The sequence below is a fragment of the Anabas testudineus genome, chromosome 21, assembly GCF_900324465.2.
Source record: "Anabas testudineus chromosome 21, fAnaTes1.2, whole genome shotgun sequence".
NCBI lineage: Eukaryota > Metazoa > Chordata > Actinopteri > Anabantiformes > Anabantidae > Anabas > Anabas testudineus.
In genome coordinates this window covers 16950508-16976087 of record NC_046629.1, presented here as the reverse complement: position 1 = coordinate 16976087, position 25580 = coordinate 16950508, and the positions used below count along the sequence as shown (strand labels likewise).

Genomic DNA, 25580 nt, shown 5'->3' with positions numbered 1-25580 from the left:
TGCTCCGTCAAAACATGTTCTTTCCTTCCTGTACCCGTCCATGCTCCGAACAGCTGATGTAGTGCGTCTGCTTGTCAAAATAGCCGTGGACCATTTTTCTCTCAATCTCCAAAAATAAAGCTCAACATGACTAAAGAGGAAGTCCGCGGGTAAGAATGATGTGAGAGCTGTGTGAACCGTAACTTACGTCTCACAGCCTCAACAGGACCTAACGGTTTCATAGGGTTAGCCTGTTAGCAGTTAGCAAGCATTGCCGTAACATGCAGCAGATTGCATCATCTGACAGTTTAAGTAAGAAGATCATAAGGTTTTTTTTTTATATATATGTGAGCAAAATGCTTAAAATATCATCATTATCACACTAAACACAGCTGTTTTACACAAACCACAATGTTGCTCTTTCAGTTTTGTAACACGAGGGTGCAGATCCTAACCTTCATCCACTTCACAGAGCTGTACAATGTCAGTTTCCCTTCTGGTCTTTGATCACTTGATTTTCAGTTTAAAGTTTACTTTAAATTTTAATGCTGTTGTTAAGATGAACAATGCAGTTATTTCTGTTCAACCTCAATTCTTCAGCGTGAACTGAAGTATATTAAAAGGTGTATCTATATAATAGTTTGTCCACACATTTCAAAGCTGCAACTTGCTCTTTTGACTTGTACTTTACGTTGCCGAGCCTCACATGAGAACTGATAACATTTTAGTTTTATCAATTTATTGTCCTTTTATGATGTAGTAATATCATAAATGTTAAACATTTAACAGTACTATGTGTAAAAGTGTAACAACCGAGCTGTGACAGGATTTGGACTGTAAGGCAAATAGTACACAGATATCATTGTGACGTGTTAAGAGGCTGGTGACAAATAAGATAAGTCGATTATGTTTAACTATAAAACATATAATTATGACTTTGACTCACAAGGTTTGTTTGTTTACTGATCTGACAGAATACAGTCAGTGTTTTGCAGACAGCTGTTCCAGACAGTCAGGTTGATCTCACTTCCCTTAGGGTAAAAGATGGTTGATCCAGTTTAACAGATTCAGCTAATGGGTTAGGACATATAAATAAACCAGCCCAAGTCCTTCACACTTCGCTTTAATGTAGTGCATCACATAGCTTTAAGACAATATGCCAGTATGCCATTATTTGTCTTTATTGGCTTATTTTTTCTAAAAATGTGGTGGCTTTGTTTAGAAAAACGGGACCTTGATCCTCCCTAAATGTTTTCCACAGGCTTGGAATGTATAATTCTTAATTTGAAGTAAAATAATCATATTAATTCTCATGGGAAATCATAAAAGAAAAACACAATGGCTGCAGGTTGTTGGAACAGTGGTGTTAATATTAAATTTCCTTCGTTGGAAGGAATCATCTGTTGTGGTTTTAATTTCTTGTTTAGGCTTTATTGCTATTCATAGTTGGCCTTTGGTCATTGTTATTTCCTGTAACTAAACTGGAGCAGCTCCCTCATTGCCCGTAGGCTTCCTTTAGATCTAGACACCTGTTCACTGAGAAAACCAAACAGCATTCATTCATTCACCTGCAATCTTGGCCCACTTTTAAACCAGTCAGTGTAAGTCTGATTTGGAAATGTGCAATCACTGAGTCTTATAATATTAAGCCTGGTTTATTGCAACTTTGTATTTTACAGCCTTTAAGTCCATAGACACTGCCCTAATGCTATACTGATATAGTCCAACATAATCACGTGCGTCAGGCGTTATTTTTAGTGTGCTGCTTATTAGAGATCCTAAATTGTATCATTGGAGGTTTTGGAGTGCTCTAGTTTGCCATCATTCATCACAGCTATCTGAGTTTTGTATTAGTTTTATCTTAAATATATTCTTAACTTACACTCGTGCTCTTTTGTGCTGTCTGTGGTGTTTATCTAGCTAGTCTTGTTTTCTGACATCTTTGCTATTAACTGCTCTCCAAACTCCCATCCCTCCATTCACACAGGCTGCAGCTGTTTTGTCGTGTGAAACAAAACAATGGCATTAAAGGTAGTGCAGACTTAAAAGCTGGAGGTGGAGGTGGCGATGGCGGAGAATTCATTTTCCCAGGCAGTCAACAACTTCCTCATGGGATGCAGGAGAAATAGCAGTGGAAGTTGACTTAGATGTTTATGTTGTGTGTTTCTTCCTGTTTCAGGGCGACTGAGGAGGAGCAGCAGGCTCAGTCAAAGAAAGCCCTGAAGAAACAGCAGAAGGAAGCGGAGAAAGCTGCAAAGAAGGCCGAGAAACAGGCCAAGCTGGTCAGTGTTGTTTTTTTTTTCTGCTTTGTTGTTTTCACATCCGTCGCCTCCTCATACAGCTGGTAGGGCTGTGACGTCGAGGTCTGCTGGGCATTGTGGGTCCAAGAGGGTAGGTTAGCCAGTGGGGGGGCAAGAGTATCCATTGTTTAAGTATTCCTGTCATTTTGACTGTGTTTATGTTCACCCAAACAAAATGCTATTTTCTACACTAAAATGCACAACATTGTAGCTCCCTTTCAAACCATTTTACATAGTAAAGGTCATAGTTACTGCAGAGTTTTTGTTTTCCAGAGTCAATCAGTTAAAGAACTAAAGAATCCTGCACAAACTGGAATGATAAAATGATTACAAGTGATTGTCTGGATGCAGGTGTATTTTTTTGTTCTGCCAGAGTATGTCTGTACTGCTACAGAGCAAATGGAGTTCCACATAGATGCCACTGGTCTTGGATATTCGTGAACTTTTAAAAAATGTTGGTCCACTTTTCATTCCATGTCCTCCTTCTGATGGGTTTTTTTTTTCACAATATTAACCTGACTTTACTAAATAACACATATTTTACTTAAATGTGGATTAAATTGGACGTAACAAGCCAGTTGGTTTCTGTAGGTTTGAAAATGGCCTTGCACAGTAATTGCAAGGCAGAGAATATATACCACATAGTTGATATACAAATGGCCCACAGTAATGGACCATGACAATGGATCAAATGAGCGCAATGTAATGTCACCAAATGACCAGTGAAACCTTTTAAATGAAAGATGTTCATTAGGGTTGGAAAGCACAAATGTATTGTATGAAATCTGAACTTACCGAATTTCATGTTAATTAAAAACAGTGAATGGAGTAAATTTTTCTTATCCTTCTTGATTTCACTTGAACTGGTTAATGATCAGTGAAAAAATATCCTCTAGTCCACACAACCTCATGTATGAACTGCAGAAGAAGAAGATCCAGACTATATGAAAATCAGTGAAGACAACATGGTGGTTAATTCTTTGTCATTAAACATGCCCGGGCAAGTTTAAATTAATTAGCCAATCAGAAGCTGGAAAACAGGCTGCTATGTTGATGGGGTGGGGCGTGGTCCAGGATTTAAGTTGGTTCAACTCAAAGATGCTAGTTAACACAATAAGTCCTTCATAATGATACAGTATACTAAGATTATTTGATTAATATTTAGTTAGATTGTTTACAGTAAAACAAATGTCAGGTTAACAGCATTTTCCCTTCATAAACCACAAGCAGGCTGCTAAAATAATCAATTATTATTATTAAAATAAGCTAGTTTCTCCTTAGTGTTGACCTATTCCAGTTGCTAAAAGTTTTTTAATCAAATGGTATCCTGTTTTCATTTAGAAAAACTTTATTGTGCCAGTCTTCAATGACATTTGCCAATCTCAAATAAACTAATCAACTCATTTTGCCTAGTTAGACTGCCAGTGCATTACTCCGCCATGATTCAAGTGTGGTTTCCCATCTTACTGCTGAATTCATTTAGTCAGCATGTTTCATGGAAGCAACACGTGTTGTTACAGTTCAATATGCCAGCTATTGCAGCCTGTATTACGACGTAGTAAGCGCTGCCTTGGGGAAGACCTGAAAAGTGAGCTGAACGTGTTAGCCGTGCAGGGTACTGTTGCGTACTACTCCAGCTGACACACGTCACTGTAGTCCCTCTGGTGAGGGCCGGTTGCTTCACGGCTATAGCAGGTCTATATTCAGTTGATCATAAGCTGCACTATCATCCATCATGTGACTGGATTATCATATCAAGGATGGGCGATTCAATTCACTCCACTGCCATCAGCCATTTTCAAACACCAATATCAATTTGAATAGAAAATGGAATTGTAACTTTGCCAAGAGTCGATCTCATCGTGCTTTGGGAGTCATTTGCCTGGAAGTCAGTGTAAAGATAAAGAATATCTGTCCACTTACGCTGTTTCTATTACAAAGCAATATCTCCTGCTGCCATTACTCATTGTCTATGATGTGTTAGAGAAATGTGTAAAAGAGCTGTGCATTCCAAGGATCTAAGGCTTGCCTCCAGGACTGAGCTATGATTTATTAATTTTATTCAAATCCCTGATATCACAAGATGAAAACACAATTTACATGGCTGTTGTAGCAAAACCTTTTAAGTTGCTTCATTTGAAGTAAAATGTTTCTGTACATTTTTTATGTTTGAATCAATATAAACTCCTCAGGTTGTTATTTCCTGGCTGTTGGCAATGCCCTTAAAACCTCTGTTGCCTCTTTGTGTTTCAGGCTGCCGAACAACAAAGCACGGAGGAAGATGTAAGTGTCCTTTACGCAATACATTACTTGTCCCCTACGACCAGTTCCCTGCCTATCTGATTGATTCTGTCTCTACTTTCACAGCTTTGCAACAGTCTGTATGCAAAAACCTGCGCACCAAGTGTTTGTGTTGTCTGTTCTATAGTTTTCTCCTAAGACTTTGATAAGCCTCATTATCTGATCTATCTGTCAGCATAGGAGACAGACTGACGCTTATGAAATGAAAGAAGTAGAGCTGCCTTTGTGAATAATACAGAATTTATGTGCATAGTGTGACATGTTGTTCTGCCTTTTGTTTTTCTTATTGAAATGACTGATCTTAACTGCTAGCATGTTGTACTTCTTTTCTTTCAGGACTTTGCCAAGGACAGATATGGTGTGTTAGCAATGGTCCAGTCTCAGCAAAAACTGGGTTAGTATGAATGCTGCTTCTGTCACTGTCAACCACTCTTGACTCAAATAAAAAAAAAAATTCACACACTCACACACACACACACACACACACATATATATATATATATACATATATACATACATACGTATGTGTGTGTAGACATATACAGAATGAAATGCTGTATATATATTCGTGCTGCGTGTGTGTGTTTTCTAGAAATGTGTGAAAGAAAAACACGTATTCAGAAGAACTTTCCCACCAGCCTTCTCACACAGTGAGAAAAAAAAATTTCACAGAATAAGATAATACAGTATACACGGCAGACACAAAGACTTCCTTTGGTTGGAACAAACATCTTGTTTTAATATTATTTCAAGGAACCAGCGTTTCGCTTTTTTTTTCTTATCTGCGCACAGCGTTGTATTCAATTTCCTGTCAATCATCTGCCAGAAAATCTTTTAAAAAGTTACAGCTTTCCATCTTGCTGTGGGTATTTTTATGTATTTCTCTCACTCTTTTCCCTTTTATAGTTGTTCATTTAAAGATGAGATTGACATACACTTCTTTTATTTGAAATTGGGTCAATGTTTAATTTAATGAGCACAGCTAGAACAGCAAAGCTGATTCAAAATAAGAGTCGAGTAGCTGACGTGAACTCTGGCTTCACCTTGTGTGAAACACACGGGGATATTGTCATTGATATATAAGTCATAACTGATTCAGTCCCATGTTGGGAAACGCAGGTTTTCCAACTGACAAATGTTGGTGATTTAAAACGATTGCAGCTGATAAACATCATGAAAAATGTGATCATCACGATCGCAGGGATAATTGCAGTAACTAATAGTGTATTATAACACGTGGACAAACAGGGCAGCAGGCGGCTCTGTCAAGGTCGTCCATCTGTCTGTATGTTCTTTCAGCTCCAGTGGCAGAAAACAAAGTGGGGCCTCACTCACCTGCATGCCAAGCAGAGCCAGGGGGACTGCCTGTCTGTGTGTGTGTGTGTGTGTGTGTGTGTGTGTGTGTATGTGTGTGGGTTGGTTGACGCGGAGTTCTCAGCCAAATGGGCAGCTCTGTTTTCCCTCGTGTAGCCTCGATGTCTGTCTCTTCTTCTTGCTGATAATGAGGAGAAAGCACGCCTCTGAGTGACACAGGTGAAACTAGAGTCAATTTGTCATAAAGCACATTGTGAATAGGTGAGTTAGACAGCTTTCAGCAGGCCTCCTCGTGTGTCTTATTTATTAGGCACGGCTGTAATTTGAGCATTTTATTCTGTGTACGTCTACACGTACATGCATGCTTATTCACATTTCTTTTTGCCTCTGGGAGGGAGGAGACGAAGGGGTGTAAGATTCCCTAATTCCAGATGTGGAGAAATGGAGGAAGAAAGGTTCTTTGAAGTAATAAAGTTTTTTGTGTGTCTGCGTGTTTGTCTGTGTGTGCGTGTGTGTGTGTGTGTGTGTGTGTGTGTGTGTGTGTGTGTGTGTGTGTGTGTGTGTGTGAGGCAGACAGGACATTGGTCCGGGTCCAAGACCTTACTCCTGAGAAAGCTGACCAGCTGATCTGGCTACGTGCCCGAGTCCACACCAGCAGAGCCAAAGGTGAGATCATGCCCCACGCCCCCTGTCTTTGTGCACCTTTTTTCAGCTTAGAGCAACTTTCTGTGTAGAAAAGCACAAACAGCCAGGATTAGGTGACCTCTGTGCTAATCCTTTGTGTACTATACTGAAATGTCTAACACTTCTTCCCTTGGGCTAGTCCTCCAAATCACTCTTTTCTTTTCAAGACCACCTTCAAGCCTTTGACTGGATGTTGTTAGATTTCCAGATGACTGATATCACTCTTTTTAGGCTGATCTGCAGTCCGAAGCTTCAAAAGAAATGGACAGCTTTTCTAGTTTTACATACCAAACTGTCCGTCAGTATGAAATGACAATTGCTCTTCACTGAGTTTCTTTTGAGATTTGCACAGGAATTTACAGTGCACCCCCCCCTCCCACTCCATCTTTACATGTTAAGCAGAGTTTGGCAACCTGAGGGTGTTTTTGATATAATTCTCAGACTAGCATGTCTCTGCCAACCGAAAGATCAGATAACCTCTATTAGCTGGGTTCCAGCTACTGGCAGCGATAGAGCTGCTCTATTTGAATACAATGAACTCACTGAGCTTTGCCAGGTTATTATCTCTTCATGAAACATCAGGGCTTTTTGCCGCTGCTGTGCAAAAACGAGTGATTACAAATAAGCTCAGGATCTCATTGATGATCTTTTAGCCTTTTCTATAAGGTAACTTCCATAGTCAAGTGTTAATTCCCTTCTGCACACGTCTTAATTCTCCCTGCACCGTAAGGATGTCAGTTTGAGCAGAACAACATCCTGATCTGGTGTGGGATGAAGTGCCTCTCTTGGTGGGATTTTGCTGCCACTGTTATCCTCAACACCCACCCCTTTCTCACAGTCGACAAACATCAAAGTACCTGGGTGGTCTGACTGTCTACTGGCCTGGGTTTTTGTTGCCCATGTTGTTTACGCTGTTCATAGGTGTGTGTATTTCCTAGGAAGGTAGCAATCACCTTTTCTCCACACAGTGCTCTTCAAAGAGAAGACTCTGTTCACAAATGTTTGACAGTTTACCTGCAGATGACAAGAAGGATCTTTACAGCTAGGGGATACCTTCTTCATCCTGAGTGACACACAGCTCTTTAACTGAACAAACATACGTTGCTTCACAGAGCACTCCCAAGCTTTTATCATGACAAGCCTGTAAAGCTTGCTTGAAAGAAGAACAGCATGCCACTATCTATTGTTGTTGTTGTTTTGTTTTCAGGGAAGCAATGCTTCTTGGTCCTGCGTCAACAGCAGTTCAACGTGCAGGCGCTGGTCGCAGTGGGAGATCGTGCCAGCAAGCAGATGGTCAAGTTTGCCGCAAAGTGAGTACCGAGACTGCGCTTCCTGTCAGAAAAGCCAAAACAATGGTGGGAAAATACTGGGCCCTAATTGTCCGCTGAGCCATTTTCACACATTCTGAGTGAGGTGGAGGGTGGAGAAATCAATCATTTTTCACTTGACAACAAAAGCTGGCTGTTAACAGTGCAAGATACAGCAATGTTTTAATGGAGCGGTTCCTGTCGAGACGGCAGAAACGGCAACTCAGATCAGAGATGGGAAGAAATACTTGAGAGCTAAGCATCATTAGTCATGTTAGCAGCCAAACTGTAGCCCATTAGTGGCGGTCCCTGAATAACCACAACTATCAGTGGATATGCACTTTATTAAAAGGGCTAAACAGGGGATTGCTGATTATAGCCCAGAGGGCTGCTCGTTTGTGAAATCTTTCTAAATATGGACTTATCCACATAGAAACATTACAGATTTTATTTTGGTAATTTACTGTATCATACAGTGTTTTAGTAAATTGCATGATTACTGTTTCCCCAGTACTCCCATTGTTTGATGAATATGAAATATATTTGTAGATGGGGAAAATGATCATGAAACACTTAAATGGCACCTCCCTGGATATTGCTAAATTAGGCTAAAGGGCAACACCCTCAAATTTATTCTGTCAGACCAAAATGGCAGTTATGACATTAGAAAAGAAAGAACTTAAGCAACATAGGAGTTGCAGCAGTACTTGAGCTCTTTGAAACAAGCCCGCTATTAAGTAGCAGCTGTCTGCCTTACAGTCTGGCAAGAAGCGGCCATGAATACCAAAGATGTGCGTTTGATGTTACATCTTTCAGAGAAATTTAAGAGCTGACAAAAATGAGTTTGATTACAGCTTTTAGTGATCACTGACAAAGAAAGTGGTGTCAGACATTAATGTGGATATGCCAGACTCCATCGCTGTTCCAGACAGTGACATCATACCCCGGGTCCATCCCGGTTTGACCAGAGCATGAGCATCTCTCCCTGACTTTTACCTTCACTAGATCATTTAGATTTAAGACTAAGCAGCAAAATTGTAGCTGCAGGACAATGTTTTAAAAACCTTTTTCTATTATGTGGCATCTCTCTTTCACCACAAAATGAAGTATTGCTTTATTTCATGTAATGTTTGGAGTAAATATGGGCATCCATTATGTATAACCACATTTGCTCAGACACAAACATAGTGAAAGAAGTACTTAATGAACAGTAGGAGATTATGTACACACCTGCCTGAGTCATATGTAAACAAGTCAAAGCTACTAAATGTTTGCTCAATCCTCAAAGGTGCATACGTTTCCATTTTGCACACACTCATTAAAGTCATGTTTCATGAATAAGACCCCTGCAGCCTCTTGGCCGGTTGTTGCAGTATGTAGAGGTGTTCAGGAGGCTAAACCCAACACATTTTTATAATGAGGGCAAGGTCACTGCTGCTGTGAGAGTCTTGACCAGTGTGCTGCCTGAGCACGCTGACCCCACTTTGCTGGAAGTGTCAAAATCTCCTGACCACGCCATACCTGCTCTCAGTCGCTCAGCTGGCCTGCCCCCATCAATCACTGACATTCGCCTTGTTTCTGTCGTCCTGTAGTGCTTCGCCACATTGAACTCAGACAAGAGAGGACCTGTGATCCCAAACTGTAGTATAGTATAGGTTGTTTAGTAAAGTTGGCTCTGTGTCATAAAGGAAATTCGTTTTGGACATCGGTTATATTTCACTGTTTGTGTAACAGACTAATTATTTCATTTATGTGCAGTGGTTCCTCAATTTGATGCTGCAATGTTGTGGTTGAACAGTTAAATTGTTATGCCACGCGTTGGTACCTGACAACGGAGCAAATGAAACAATGACACCATTGCCAAAACAACGAGGTCTTGCATCAAAAGTCAAAAATAGCAAAGTCACGCTGCAGCAAAGCAGTTTTATCCAGATGGTTGCTGTATGTTGTTCTTAGAATCAAAATATTATGTGCGTTTATATTTAAATCTTCAAGAACAGGTGGCACTATCAGTTCCTGTGGTTTTCTGGCCCCAGTCTTTTTTCACACAACTCGCTGTGGTGATTGACAAGCTGGGTAAGACCCTGGATTACAAGTAAATCCCCTCATAATCATGCCAAGTGCAGGGACGACATCGCTTGGGAAGTCTCCTTTCACATATTGTATGTCCAAGACATCCTCCTCTCATTCACACAGTTTAATTAAGTGATCCTCAGACTCTGCAGACTTTACTTGTCTCCAGTGTCTCAGAAGTGCTGAGTGTGAAGCAGCAGAGAACAGTGGCTTTGTATGAAATTTATATGTGTGTGTGTATGAGTGTAATAGGCCTCAAACATTAGCAAGACCCAGTAAGCATAGTGTTGGTCTGCGCTAGTTTCTTCCTCAACCTTTGGAAAGCATATTCCAGTGAGCACTGCTACTCTCTTTTATTATTTTCTGTGATGGATCAGCAGCTAAAGTTGTGGCCAAATGCGTGTTTAAAATCTCTGTGAAACTAAAATAACAATTTTTGTATGTTAATGCTGGTTTAACTGTATACTAGCTATAATACAACAAAAGCAAGGCACTACTAGTATCTCTAGTAATAGTACCCATGGTACTGGACCCACATTCATCTCAGTAAACAGTGTTCATGGCACATTGACTGAGTGCCAAAGCGTTTTTTTTTTTTTTGCTTCCTTTTTCTCTCTCAGTTGTATTTCTCATCTCCCTGTGATATTGTCAAATCTCAGTCTAGAGTTAATCGGTCTGTTTCCCTCATTGTGTGCTGAATGGGTTGTTGCCGGCCACTGCACCCTGCAGCGGAGGTTATTAATGTGGGTATTTATTTATCTAAATGATCTCCTGGTAGAGGAGAAGGACTGCAGCGGCAGCTGTCGAGGGGCTGAAGGGCCAAAAGTACCCCAGTGTTCTGTCCCTCATTACTGCTTATAATGAGGATTTCAATGGGTTTCCCATCTGGCCTTGCACTGCATGATGGTAAGTGTTTCTTGCATCTCTGTTGATGCCCTGGGTTTCAGTTTGTAGTCTGTGGGAAGATGGGGCCTTGTTTTAAAAAGTCAAAGCAAAAACAAAACAAAAAAAAAAGTCATTTCCCCTGACATGATCTAGTTTACTTGAGTGTATGGTGGGAAATTCATAACTCTACATTCAGTATGTTTTTATAGTAGAGTTGGGTACTTCCCAGGTGTAAGCTGCAACAGTGTTGCAACAAGCTGTGATACGGTTGTCTTATAGGTTCTTCCTCTGCTGAATTACTGATTGTCCATCATGACTGATGTTATTATTATGATTATTAGGTGAAGAGAGAAAAGTTGTGAATTACAGTGCACTTATTTAGTTCACTGTAATGTAATATATCATGTGATCTACCTTAAAACTATCTGGGGCTGGTTTAATAGCAGGCACCTTGTTTACCAGTTGGGTAAAACAGGGTTTTTTATAGATGAGATTTTACAAAAAGTGAAACAGCTTCCTTTAAAAAAAAAATAATGTGCTGACAGGAATCATTTTAAGGTCCAACAATTTACTTTGAAGTGAGTAAAATTGTAGTGCAATGGTGTATTTTTCCTCCAGCAAGATGAGCCTTTAACAGCCAAATTTGTCTAAAGTAAGATGTGTGGAAACTGTAAAACATTTTCTACCGCGCTCTTGATTTGAGCCTAATAAAAGTAGGCATGTTTGTGTCGAGCAGAGAAAAGTTGGATAGTGCTTTTGTTGTGAAAGCATTGCGCTCTGTGGTATCTAAACTGGCCCCTTCCCCCTCAGTTAGCAAATGTCATTGCACCCATTGCATTTTTAGAATATGCAGCAATTTGAAGAAAGACAAAAAAAAAAAAACAACTCACCACTCAACTCAAAAAACACTCACTCATATCCCACCCCACTCGCTGCACATCACACCATGAAAAAAAAAAATCACGTCTGCAAGCATCTGTCACAGTTTAATGGAAATATTGTTGTCTTGCACTGAGCCTCCCACACAGATGATCTTGTTTTCTAAGTGCTATCTGTTGTTTACCCTCCACCCTCCCAACTGTCTCCACCAGCATCACCAAGGAGAGCATCGTAGACGTGGAGGCGTTGGTGAGGAAAGTGGAGCAGAAGATCGAGAGCTGTTCCCAGCAGGACGTGGAGCTCCACATCGAAAGGGTGGGCACACTTTCTCTACAGTTATCAAACACTGTACTTAACACATAGGCGTGTAAACACAGATCAGATACTGTCACTTGTTCTGCACTAAAAATCTCTTTCACGTTTAAAAAAAAAGACATAAAGACATTTTGTGTTTTGTCCATACTCTATATCATTCATGCAGGGTAGTATAAAGTTCACACAGGAACCTCACAGGTGTGAATTCCTGCACCAGCACACAGTAATGCACTCAGAAACTCTCCATTTTAACCCTTCACTTAATGCAGCACACATTAGTTACTCCAACAACACATAACATGTTGGAGCAAAAACACACAGCACGATGTATTGCAATCCAGTCTCCAAAAGAAAAATCTAAATGCATCACGTGCAGAGAACTCAGTGGAAAGCATTTGATTCAGCAGGTTTTTTTCTCTTTGTATGCACCACCTGCGTGTGTTTCTTAGTAGCACAAGAACCCAGGAGTTTGAAAACGGTGTCAGTCGCTGACACAGAGATGAGGTTTTAACAGATGAGCCTGTTAATGTCTTGCACTTCGATTTTTTCAATCTGTATGTGGAGTCCAGGTACTTTCCATTGACAGAACATCAAATAGAAACATCGAGGGTTTGTCACCCTCTGAATTTTAATACTTTGTGTTTTGATCCCCTCTCAGATTTTCGTCATCAGCCAGGCAGAGCCTCGTCTCCCACTGCAGTTGGAGGATGCTGTCAGGGCTGATGGAGAGGGGGAAGAGGTGAGGATGAATGCATGGATGGATTAAGGGGCCTGGAAAGTGTACTTCACTCAAGATCCTCACGAGTGGAGACACTTTAGTGCCTTGTTTTCCCTCTGTGCTTGCTAATGTGAAGGAGTGGTTGATACCCAATGCTGATCCTGTTTATTGTTTTCACTGAAACAATAAGTTCCCACTGATTATAGGACATTGTAGTGGCATCGGCTGTGATTAAGATCCACCACGCAGCATTTTCATGAAATATTTCACATAGCCCCATATTCTCTGTCACTTTGTGTCTTGATCACCAACAGTGTAGGGGATTTGAAGTGGAATATTGTGAGCCTCCTGGTTGGATATCTCAAAGGTGAAGCATTTCGCTGTCAGGTGAAAAGAATTGGCTTGCCATGCCAGTACAGCAGCTCAGACTCAGACAGGAAAGGAAACAGCTGTAGACACTCCAGACTTTGCTTTAATTTAAAATATTCTGACATTAACGTCTGCGTGTGTGTGTGTGTGTGTGAGAGAGAGAGAGAGAGACAGAGAATTCAGTTTCATGACGCGCATGTGTCATTTGGGTCCAGCTAGATAACAACAACGACATGATTAACAATTAAACCTTAATTTACTTCCTCTCAAAAAGCAAAATTGTGGCGAATCCACACAGTGGAAACATCACCAGTGAGGGAACGTCAAGGACTGCCTAATTAAACCTGGTTAAATTAAACAAGATCAAGAGCAGAAAGGCTCACACTGATTAACATCACATTCAGTGAGTAGCAGCACCTCGTTTGACTCACCCTTCTTCATGCAAAATGTGATTTCATCGCTTCTTGTTTATACCAGCCAGCCGCCAGGGTTAAGGGAGCCCTCTGAATTCCAATTAAGGAGATTTGTGCATTGACACTGAATCATTTGAGAGAATCATGATGCATTTATGAAGCCATTATTTTTTTCCCCACCTACAGTTGAGGTAGTTATGGAGGATTATTAAATTTTGAGGGCTGTTGTTTTGGGATGTCAGTCACTGGCTTAGCAGCAGTTCAGTTTGATCAGTTCTAGACATTGTTCCTTTTTTTTCATTTGAGTTTGTAAATTTCACTGCCTGCATCTTTTAGCTTGAACTGTTTTTGGGTGGTTTAAATCAGCATATTATTAATGGATGAGATAAAAAAAAAGAAAAGCTAGAGCAGTGATGTAGAGCAGTTTTATATTATCATATAATTTAATGTCAGCAGACCAATAAATGGGTCTCACCATACCAGAGACGGCTAAGAGCCCATCTGTTTATACAGTAAGTCGATATCTGCAGCTGCAGCAGCATCCCAGGTGTTTTCTGCTGGGATTCAACATGTCAGTCACACACTCATAGCAGCACCTGCCCTCTCAAGAGACACGGGCCTTAACAGCCCTGTCTATCTGACCGTCTGCCCGTCTAACCTTTTGTCCCTCTGCGTGGGGCTGTGTGGAGCAGAATGTGGCCACTCAGGCTATTAGCTCAAACCCCAGCGGATTCCGTGAGGAAGCCTGACATCCATGACCCTGGAAGCAGCAGTTCCTCCTGTGATGAAACATTTACCTTTTTTTTTTTTTTTTTTTTTTTTTTTGCTATTGCTGCCGCATATTGTAGATTTCTTTTGTTGTAGTTGACCCTGTAACAATGGAATATGGAACAAAGCTCTATTTTAAGCTGTATCTGTAGTAGTTGTACAGTGGTTAGTGTTTTCAGCTTTGTTAGGAGAAATAAAATGTAGACCAGTAGGTGTTTTTACATTCTGATTTATAAAACCGGGCTTTTTAAGTTTAACATGACTAGTAGTGCATCTTTCCTTTTATTTTTTTCCCCTTGAGCTTAGAAATTCCTCTAAAAAAGCATTTGCCTCTAATACTTGTGTGAAATACACCAAACAGCAACCGAACAGTTACATAGGTTTATGTTGTAGTTCAGGTTTCGAAGGTATCTGGTGATATATTCATGTTTCTTGTTTGCCTTCAGGAAGGCAGAGCCACCGTCAACCAGGACACCAGGCTGGACAACAGGGTGATTGATCTCAGGGTAAGTTGCTGCCAGAGCTATTTATTATTTGTCTTGATATATCTCGTTTCACAAGTGGCGTGTTCACATTAGAGGCATGTGGAGTTGTGTGGTGAGAAAACTGTCACTTTCAGGCATTTGAAGTCACACCTGTGCAGTCTGCCTCTTCAGTGCTGTTTCCATTAAATGTGTTGATTTTAGTCATCATCCTATAGTAAGAATAAAGTTGTTAATAAATAAACCTTTATGCATTTCAAATTTCCTGTATAACTGAAAAGTATAGCATTTTATGTACTGCAATTAGATTTTTTAGCATTAAATAATAAAAGTGAATTCCATTAAAGGGCAAATGTAGAAGATTGTTTGTATTAGAAGAAAAGCAGGTAACCTTATACGTTTCTCTGTGTATTCTTAAATGCAAACAAACCTCAACACTTCTAAAGAGAAAAAAAGAGAGAAAAAGAGTCTGTGATTTAGTGGGCTGATGCTATGAATCTTGTGCAGTGTGGGAGATGTGCTAAACCAATGCGAGCAGCAGAAGACACCGAGCCACAAAGTGTCTCATTGTTTTGATCTGTGCCTCCCACATGGACTATGTGGTAGGCAGGAAGGCACCAACACCACAGCACAAAGCTGTGTAGCTCACATGCCTCGCAACAACACCTGTTTCTGAAACACTGTGCACTTTGAGCTCTTGGACTCAGGTCTGTCATCAGTTTTGCACTTTAGAGCCCAGTGAGGCTACAAAGTGGTTCCCACAATAGCAAACAGATACTCCAATAGGGAAACATAAAACTCCTCCAATAATAATTTAGTTCCTATGAAAGTCCCCTTGTAACTCAACCATTCTTACACACACTGTACTTCAGACTAAAATACAGTGGAAAAGTTTACTTGGGTTATTTTGATTTAGTTTACATAGAGCAGCTGGACTCAGACAATTGATGCACAGTATTCCCATCAGTTCTCAGCATTACTGACTCACAGGAAACACTGGTAGTAGGTATTATCTGTCCAACCTTTAAAAGTTTGAAATGATAATTGTATCTTTCTATAGCATGATTCCACTACCTGATAGGCACTGCTAACCTAAAAGAACATTAAGGTTAATATAAATCCTGCCACCACACATCTACAGATGACCATCAAAGCTTTTGGGAGAATGTTGCGTGGACTGATGTGTCTCGTTATATGTGGCGTAAATGAAACGCCAAACTCCACACAAACAACATCAGACCTATGATCAAGCATTAGGGAGGCAGTGAAATGTTGTTTTCATTTTCTGTAGCTTGACTAATTCATAGTTTCTTCAGTATTTCAATTTACTGTGCTTGACTTACTTCTTGAGAACTTGGACTCATGTAAAGTTCCCCAACTTCCTTGTTACTCGTGTTACTTTCTTACGGTATGTTAAAAAAAAATACAGAGTGATGGAGGACCTGATCATTTACCTGTAAATGAAACCTTAAAAATCTTTTTTATTGTCAAATTACTAAAAAGGAACACGGAGGTGTGCTCAGGAGTGAACCCTTCTTTTATTGTGTGTTTTGAAACCTACCTGTGGTGGATCATCACCACACTTAGGTTTCAATCTAGAACTGTTTGCCACTTACAATAGAGGCACCTCAAGTCTAGGCCCCACACTGTAAGGACTCCATCAGAAGAACTGCCAGGATGCACTAACCGTTACCCACATTGACACCCACTGACTGCAAGACATGCTGTAAACAGGAAGTGCTTTCTAATTTTTAAACGTGGTCCTACACCGGTTATAGGTCGGTTTTCCCAGGTTTAACATGGGGCACAACCCAGTGTGTGATATGTCACACAGATGAGTCATAGGCGCTCTCAGGGTAGAGTGATTTATTTGGTTCACTGATTTTTTAAAGGTTTTGGTAGAAATATTTTTGAAGCAGGGAAGTTTTACGTTCGTATTCACTTCTTCTTTTTGCCAAGTATTCAGATTGGAAGGAAAGGAAAAGTTTCTTCCAGAGAGCCCGAAGGCATTGTCTGCTGATTAATGAGCTTGCCAGTATTTAGACATTAACACCTTTAATTTCTGCCAACTGTTACTCAGACAAGGCCCTATTCAGGAATGGACAGATGCTAGAGATGGGGTGGGTGGAAGAAGAACGAAAGCTTTTAATTAACACAGACCTGTGTGTGCTGTATTGAAGGGGCCAGGGCATGTCTTCATGAAGATGTATAATAACTGCAGCCGAAAGCCACTGAAGCTCAGTTGTAGAAACCTTGTGGTCATTTGAGATGAGTCAGTGGATTTTTAGGGAGTGTTCTCTTGCGTTTTGACATGCTCTGTCTGCTGCAGATTTAGGGGGGGTTTGGGGCTCAGGTTTTTCCAGTAATCTCCTGGTTTACTTTAAGAGGTTCTGTTCCCCGCCTTGGTTTTAGTTTTTACATTTATAATCGTTGGTTTAAAGTTCCTGCAGCTCTTGCTGGGTTTGAATGCATGTCCTGCCCTCACCAACAAATAAAATGTCTCAAGAGGAGTTAAGTGAACAGGACTTGGCGCCCTTGTTTTTGCACATCTGTTATCTGTTACAATTGTGTAACAAATTGAATGAATCAAGCCTAATGTGGCAATGCCTCTCTCTCTCTCTTTCTCTCTCTCTTTCTCTCTCCCTCTCCCCCTTTCCCTCTCTCTCTCTCTTTCTCTTTCTCTCTCTCCCTTTCCCTTTCCCTCTCCCTCTCTCCCTCTCTCCCTCTCTCCGTGTGTTTGTTCTCATGCAGACAACTACCAGCCAGGCCATCTTTCGCCTGCAGTCAGGCGTGTGCCAGCTCTTCAGAGACACCCTCACCAAAAAGGGCTTTGTGGAGATTCAGACCCCTAAAATCATATCAGGTACAAACACTCTGTCTGTCGTGTCTATCTTGCCCCGTGGGAAGACTGAGACTTACATGCACTGAATCATTTTTGATTAGATGCTGCAGTAGAAGCAGCACTTGTTTCCAAATCACCACCCACAGGGGGTCTTGTGAGTCATCATGTGACAGTTGTAAGGTTAACTTCCTGTTTAGGTTTTTTTTTTTTTTTGTAGCTGGCAATTCAAATCAGGAACCCGACTTGACGTTCAGTTGATGAAAACAAAACGAGTTTCTGAAGCAAAACAAAGTCATGCACATTTACGTTCAAGCAAACAACAAGGCTGTCGACAGAATTTTACTATTTCGAACCAATGAGGGTTTTAATCCAGGTCGTCAACTGCTCTACTTTCACACCTGCACAGCGTCCTTCTAATTTCACAGGGGGGGCTTTTCACGAAGCTTTTCACGAATGTGAGTCTTCTCACGCACATTCAAAAGACAGTTGTTGGGGCTTTTCCCTGCACAGCATCTCTAATTCTCGTCTTTTTCTCAGCTGTGAGGGGTTAGTAGGTCTTCTGCGTGTACAAGTTCTTCAGGTGAAATGGATGTATTGTAAAAAGTCAAGTGAAATCTCAGAGAGGTGTATATCACTGTTATTGACAGCTGTACATAAATAATTGAATTTGACTGTTAATGTTGTTCTGAGTCAAAACACAGATTCTGTTACACTCACTCTGTTACACTTACATCACAGTACAAATAGTCTTGTACACTAGTCCCTGGTCCTTAGCCTCACACACTACAAATAAAATTTGAACTGAACTGTGGCTAAACTTCGGGAACTCTCACTTCCTTTTTTCTTCAAGAGCCAATGATATTAGTCCATCCTTGCACGTCTGAATTCAAAAGTGCCGCTCTTTTATTTTGGCGGCACATGTGAGGGATGTGATCAGCCCTGTGTACTTTTTCGCAAAAACCACATCATCCTGCCTGACAACACCCATAGCACATACAGTTTGTGCCGCATGAGCCCCCACCCAACTTTTAAAGACATGAGAATATCAGATAAGCACTCTGACGTCTGTGCAGAGAACCGCAGATGCGTTATGTAAGTCTGGCGCATGTATATTTTGAGACCTGAATTTGTTTGTTTTGAAAAGAATAGCAGGCAGCAAAGTTTCTTGTCAGATTATTTTGGAAAAATTGTTAGCTTTTTATGACTTTTGTCAGCATCCAACAGTTTGCAGTCAAAAAGACTGTGTCAGCATTACTGTTGGCCCAGAGCTGTCACAGAAATGTCCTCATATTAAAAAAGAGAAATCACTGTTAGCTGAAACATAAAGTGAACAGGTGGTGAACTGGATATCATCATTAGTGAGATACCTTAGTTTCGTGCTGAGTGGCCAGTGAGTCGGGTGTATTGGTCAGAGACTCTGTTTTCCCTTGCAGTTAATGGTCACTTTGTTTTGGTAATAAAGGAAAAAAACCTAATTTCGTATCTAAAAGTTGTCTATGTCCACTTCTAGCTGCCAGTGAAGGTGGAGCAAACGTCTTCACTGTGTCTTACTTCAAAACCAGCGCCTACTTGGCCCAGTCTCCCCAGCTCTACAAGCAGATGTGCATCTGTGCTGACTTCGACAAGGTCTTCTGTGTTGGTCCAGGTAAGAGTGCCCCCCCCTCCACCCCGCCATCTGTCCACTCGCTGGATTTCGTGCACTTACGGCAAACGGCGAAAAAAAGAGCAGCGGGAGTGTTGTGAGAAATGTAGAGCCATTTGTCGGAGCTGACAGGTTTAAAATGGCTCCAAATGCATTTAGATTGTTAAAGTTTAACAGACCTCCCTCTGTTGCTATCACTGTGGTCAGTGCTGCCGTGGAGCTTAGTGTGTTAGTGACACAATGGGCTTTGTAAAAGACTTTATGGTGTTGCAAGAGTATTCCCACCTCTTTAAACTGTCACCATTTCATACACTAAACAGCATCTTAATAGGCAGGTGTTCTAATAGGTGTTTTTTTTTTGTTTGGCACTCATTTGATGTTGATACACAACTCTCATCTTAAAAAAAAATAAATCATTTGGGAGGAGGACACACATTCAGCATTTCCCCTGACTGTGCCATGGTCTTAGTTTGCTTCTCTGTAGCACCACCAGAGAAATAAAAGGCCTTAAGGTCATCACTGCTTCTAATGTACTTAGCACTGTTGCCTTAGTTACGGTTGCACCAACGGAGCAAGTACAGAGAACTGAGATCAACTCTCCACGAAATCCCAGTGGCCAGAAGTACCACTGTGCTGAAATGTTTCACAGCTATGGTGCCACTAAAAACAGCTAAAGAGATCCACAAGGGAGCAAACAGATATAAGCACAAGGCTGAAGTTTGGGCTCGTGTTTTTCTTTTGTTTCAAGAAATGTATGCAGGAGTCAAATGTATAAAACTGTGTAAGTTTCTTAACTTAAACAACTCTGTGTGCATACCAAATATTTAAAAAAGTGAAACTCATATATTCTACATTCATTGGCGACAACAGTGAAATACTTCAAGCTGTCTTTTTGTTTTAATTTACAGCTCAGGAAACTTAAACAAATCCAATATCTCAAAATATTAGAATATTTCCTAAGATCAGTCAAAGTCAAAGAATTTACAACACAGAAATGTCCAACTTCTAAAACAATATGTTCATTTATGCACTCCATACTTGATTGGGGCTCTTTCAGTGTGAATTACTGCGTCGATGCAGCTTGGCATTGAGACACTGTTGCCACGGAAGAACAGGTTGCTTTCACAGCAGCGTTCAGCTTGTCTGAATTGCTGGGTGGAGTGTTTCTCACCGCTCACATGAAATTATCATTGAGTCCGGAAACTTCATATTGGACTTCAACTTGGATCCTGTGCCACTCCACTCTTCCTTCAGACTCAGGGACCTTGATTTTGAAATGAAAGGAGAAATGCACTTTCATCTAAAAAGAGGATTTTGGACACTGAATAATGGTCCAGTTCTTTTTCTCCTCAGCTCAGCTTAGATGCTTGATACCAGGTATACAGCAGTTGTAGCCTATTTCCTGAAGAATGCCTGCGTGTGGCGGCTCCTCATGGACTGACTCCAGCCTCACTCCGCTACTTGTGAAGCTCTCCCAAGTTCTTGAATCATCTTCGCTTGACAACCTTAAGCTGAAGTCATCCCTGCTGCTTGTGCACCTTTTTCCTAATATACTTTTCCCATTCAGTCAGCTTTACATGAATACGCTGCCTTCCAGCACTTTGTGAAGAGGGTGTTGATGATAGTCTTTTGTCAAGTCAGCAGTCTTGCCTGTGATTGTGGCTGCGTGTAGTGAACTAGAGAGAGAGAGAGAGATACACAGTATTTATACTGCATGAACAGTAATTTACTCAGACTCAAAATGAAAAATTCTAATCTTTTGAAATACTGGATTTTTAATTTTCCTGAGCTGTAAGCTGTAATCATCAAAACAAAAGAGGCTTGAAATATTTAACTTCACGTGTACTGAATCTAGAATACATGAGAGTTTTCACAATATTTGAATTCATTGAGATGCACAGGTACATACATGGATCAGTTTTGTCATGGTGAAATAGTTTGCTCACGCCTGACTCCGACACTGTTCAACCCTAATGTGGATGTAGGCAGACATTAAGCGACTGCCAGTATGTATGTGAAGAAAACTCCACCGGTGTGTAGGCCAGAGAGAATAAAGGCACTCAGTTTCACAGTAGTAAACATCAAAAGAGCAGCCATTCGTATGCACAACCACTAGGCACACGCCTGGCCTTTTATATGTTGTCTGTCATCAGCAGTGATATTCTCCAATTCCAGAAAGTGACATCAACTCTGCATCATCTCAGTTTTCAGGGCAGAGGACTCCAACACCCACCGTCACTTGACCGAGTTTGTGGGTCTGGATATTGAGATGGCCTTCAACTACCATTACCACGAAGTGATAGACTCCATCACTGACACCATGGTTCAGATCTTCAAAGGCCTGAGAGACAAGTAAGATTAGGATTAGAATGAGTACTGCGAGGCTCGAAGCTAACAGGCTGACATTTTTGTTTTGACTCCACAAATTATCCAGGCTGTTTATTATACTCAGACCTCTTTAAGTTGAGGTGAGTGTTCCACCGAAATGCGATGCAAATGACATGCCACGGAGGCTCAAGTTTTGTTGTTGCTGCTCAACACAAGAAGTGAATTTTGACAGGATCCAGAACTTTTGTGGATGGCAGAAATTTGAAATATTATATGTCCTAGTAAAACTGTTTAAGCTGTTGAATCCAGATTAAGTGTTGTCAGCCAGCACTGTCTGCCCTGTCAAAAAATCAGTGATTTCCCCGCTCACTCTGTCCAGCAGAACTGCCAACGGCAGTGTTACGATGTGGCTTTATTGCCTCCTAGTGGTGAGAATCGGTGCACCACATGTAATGAGCTGTTGCAGATATCTGGATAAAAAGATGAGATGTTAGAGCTCTTTTAATGTGTAGAACCTGCAGCATTTCTGGCTTCAAACATCCATGAATAGTTTTTAGACTCAGGGTTTCCAGTCTTTCTTCCCCCCCACCCCCCCCCCCACCCCCCCTCCCCCCCTCCACCCCACCCCACCCCTTTACATCATCATGGCATCACTTCTGAAGAGAAGCACTGACTGTTAAATTGGGAAACCAAGAAACAAAAGCTTTATTTGTTTGGCTGATGACGTTAAGTTAAGTGCAGGATCATTTCTTAAGAAATTAAGAAGGGGCTTTACCCAGGATGGACACAAGCACGCCATTTACTTTACAACTTAACCACAAAAACCCTTTCAAACACTGAATTACCTATATGACTGTGTGAAGTGCTGCTCCAGAAGTATTAGGTTTCATGACAGATGAGCTGCCCCTTTTCTACAGTTAACGTCAATCACTGTTGTTAGTTTCACCGTGTTCCTCTTTCTGAGTGCAGTTTGACTGTCTACTGTTCTCATGACTTTCCGTTGCTCCTTGACATATTAAAGACTTGTGCATGCGGTTCGACTGATCAGTGTTTCCCCCCAGAATCTGATTTTACTTTTGGTGGTTTGGTGGCTAACCACGCGGGGGTTGAAGGCGTGACAGGCTGACAACCTGGTGTAACACACAATAGTGAATGTGTTTATTTAAGTTTATTTGTGCAACAGATGCTCAGAAATAGGTGTAAGGTGGGCAGCAGAGATATATTTGATGTTTAAACAAACCTGTAGGGCATTCAGACACTAAAATGCTTTTGTGTCACTGCCACGTGTAACCCTTGTGACGTTAATAAACCAAATGACCAAACATAAAATTCTTGTGGCATTTGTCTCAGTGTGGGCTGGAACTTTGGTTCGTAATGTTTTCTTGTGTATTCCTTTGTGTCTGCTCTCCTGCATCAGCTTCCAGACAGAGATCCAGACGGTGAACAAGCAGTTCCCCAGTGAACCGTTCAAATTCCTAGAACCCACTCTGAGGCTGGAGTTCACCGAGGCTGTGGCCATGCTGCGCGAGGCCGGGGTGGAGATGGGTGATGAGGATGACCTCAGGTCAGAATACAATACACAAGCCCTGTGCCCCACTCTTCAACTTATCTTGTCAGATGATTTCATTTGATCAAAACAAAAGGGAATGGTAACATGGGTTTAAAGAGAAGTGAAACGTCAAGCTTACTCAACATTTTAGCAAATCTTGTGATCAAATCTGTTATATTGAACTATTTACAGTAACACTTTCATTATGAGAATAATGCCCTTCTTTGTTTGTTTATAGTACACCCAATGAAAAGCTCCTTGGTCGTCTTGTCAAAGAAAAGGTATGTCCATATATATACATATATATATATATATATATACTTTTATTAATTTAATGTCAGAGTACAAGAACTTGACTGGATACACACTGGAGAAGTTTGTGTTGGCAACTATGACAGAACACACACCATGTGGGTTTAAATAGTAAAAACCCATTATCCAGTGGGTTGCCTATTAAAATCAGCAGTTATGGATATCAGCTGTCTGACTTCATCCGAGTGCTCCAACAAACTAATTATCACTTTGTAACACCTGAGTCACAGTGAATTCTCCACTTGGCTTTTCTCGAGGTGGAATTATAATTAATATTCGCTACAGTTAATTTACAATTTCACGTGGCCTTCATATCACTGCACGCACCCAAAACAAACAGGCACTGAGCAGTGTTGGCCAATAATACGCAAGCACATTTATGCTTTTTGGTATATTACATAAAGAAATGTGACTGTTGATGTCTGCTCTTTTTGTTTTTTTCTCCCAGTATGATACCGACTTCTATGTGCTGGATAAGTACCCACTAGCTGTTAGACCCTTCTACACAATGCCCGATCCAAGCAACCCTGTAAGTCTCTCACTGTCTCACACACACACACACACACACACACACACACACACACACACACACACACACCAAGAGCCAACTGCACAGTAGCAAATGTTATGGAAATTTTTGCTAATTAGTTTTGTGGTTCTTCTGTAATTAAACTCACATTTTGGACAGAAAATGGCTTTGGACTGGCCAAAGACTCTTCAGCCTTATATCCTCACTGGATATACTGAGACACCAAAGTAGGTTTACTTACACAAGAAAAGTTATCCTCAGTGAAAGCAGAAACAATCTGTCTCTAGTAATAGTACAAGTTCTCATATCAGTTTTAATTGGACTTTTTGTGTTGATGTTTTGTGTGTCTTTGTGCCTGGAGGTCTTATGCCCTCCTGTTTTTAACAGATGTGTAGATGGTTTGATATGACAGGTGATGACTCCTTTTGTTTTTGTTTAGAAATACTCCAACTCATATGACATGTTCATGAGGGGAGAGGAGATCCTGTCTGGTGCTCAGAGAATCCACGACGCCCAGCTACTGACTGAACGTGCTCTCCATCACCAGATCGGTAAGAGCAAGTGTAGAAATGAGTCATGAGTAACCTATGTAAAAGCTCTATCTCCCTCTGTTGGTGACCAGTAGGAATTACAACACCAGGAAATTTGTTAGTTTGATGTTTTTTTAAATGTTGTAAAAGTTGAAGTTGACTGAACCCCTTTCTTTTTTTCTTTATTATTTTTAATACAATAGATCTGGAGAAGATCAAGGCATACATTGACTCCTTCCGTTATGGAGCTCCCCCACATGGCGGTGGAGGAATTGGTAAGGAATATTTGTTTTTTGTCATATTCACAGGAGACAGATCTTGTATTGTTTGAACATCATCTGAACATGTTGACCTGTTTGAAAAGCAATATTAAAACACGAGTTTATCAGAATATGATGTACGTGAGTATGACTAAAGATTCGAGTGCCTGAACTGTCATCTTTGCCAGGTCTGGAAAGAGTCTGCATGCTGTACCTTGGTCTCCACAATGTACGTCAGACCTCTATGTTCCCACGTGACCCTAAGCGCCTGACGCCTTGAATCCTCCAAACATGGGAAAACCCCAGTCCCAGATGAGCGCAAACAAATACTGGTGATGGGAAACAATACTAATCTACAAAGGAACGCGGTGTAGGAGCTAGTGCCACCCGGTGACTCTAATGTGCCGCTATGATCAGCAGTTAGGACGAAAGATTACAGCAGTTACAACGGTAGCATGTACTTTATTGATTGGTGTACATAGATACATATAAGAGAAAGAGGAGTTGGCCAGTGATTTAGGGACGTTGCTGAAAAACTGCACACACTTAATCCATCTTTTAATCAACGAGTCACTCTTTGTCTTCTCTATGTTCTTCCCTCTCCTACTCTAAGGGTTTACACTATGAGGATGTTAAAAAAAAAAATAGTTTAACACAGATCTGAGTCCTTCCTACTACCAGCACAGACATGAAACTAATGATTGTGGTCTCCAGCAGTATGCCTGTACATACAGGTGTTTTGTAACTAAACACACAATAAAAAATATAACTTCTCAAACCATCATTTGCGTTTTCTCTATT

The 25580-nt window shown here is 40.9% G+C and overlaps 1 protein-coding gene across 1 annotated transcript; it reads left to right on the top strand.

The window, feature by feature from the left end:
- dars1 (aspartyl-tRNA synthetase 1) lies at positions 1-25561 on the top strand. Its single transcript, XM_026376438.1, has 18 exons — positions 1-149; positions 2159-2261; positions 4533-4562; positions 4917-4974; positions 6468-6560; positions 7786-7888; positions 11935-12037; positions 12696-12776; positions 14752-14811; positions 17539-17650; positions 19140-19274; positions 21476-21623; positions 23017-23163; positions 23387-23429; positions 23909-23989; positions 24429-24540; positions 24723-24794; positions 24968-25561. The coding sequence occupies exons 1-18, from the start codon at positions 127-129 to the stop codon at positions 25057-25059; spliced, it is 1596 nt and encodes a 531-aa protein (XP_026232223.1). The 5' UTR covers positions 1-126; the 3' UTR covers positions 25060-25561.
- Positions 25562-25580: the final 19 nt, after the last annotated feature.

Excerpts from the sequence above, each read along its gene's own strand:
- dars1 (XM_026376438.1), top strand. The coding sequence starts at position 127 with ATGACTAAAGAGGAAGTCCGCGG. Across the intron at positions 7,889-11,934 it reads ATGGTCAAGTTTGCCGCAAA|CATCACCAAGGAGAGCATCG; the intron begins GTGAGTACCGAG and ends TGTCTCCACCAG. Across the intron at positions 17,651-19,139 it reads GACCCCTAAAATCATATCAG|CTGCCAGTGAAGGTGGAGCA; the intron begins GTACAAACACTC and ends GTCCACTTCTAG.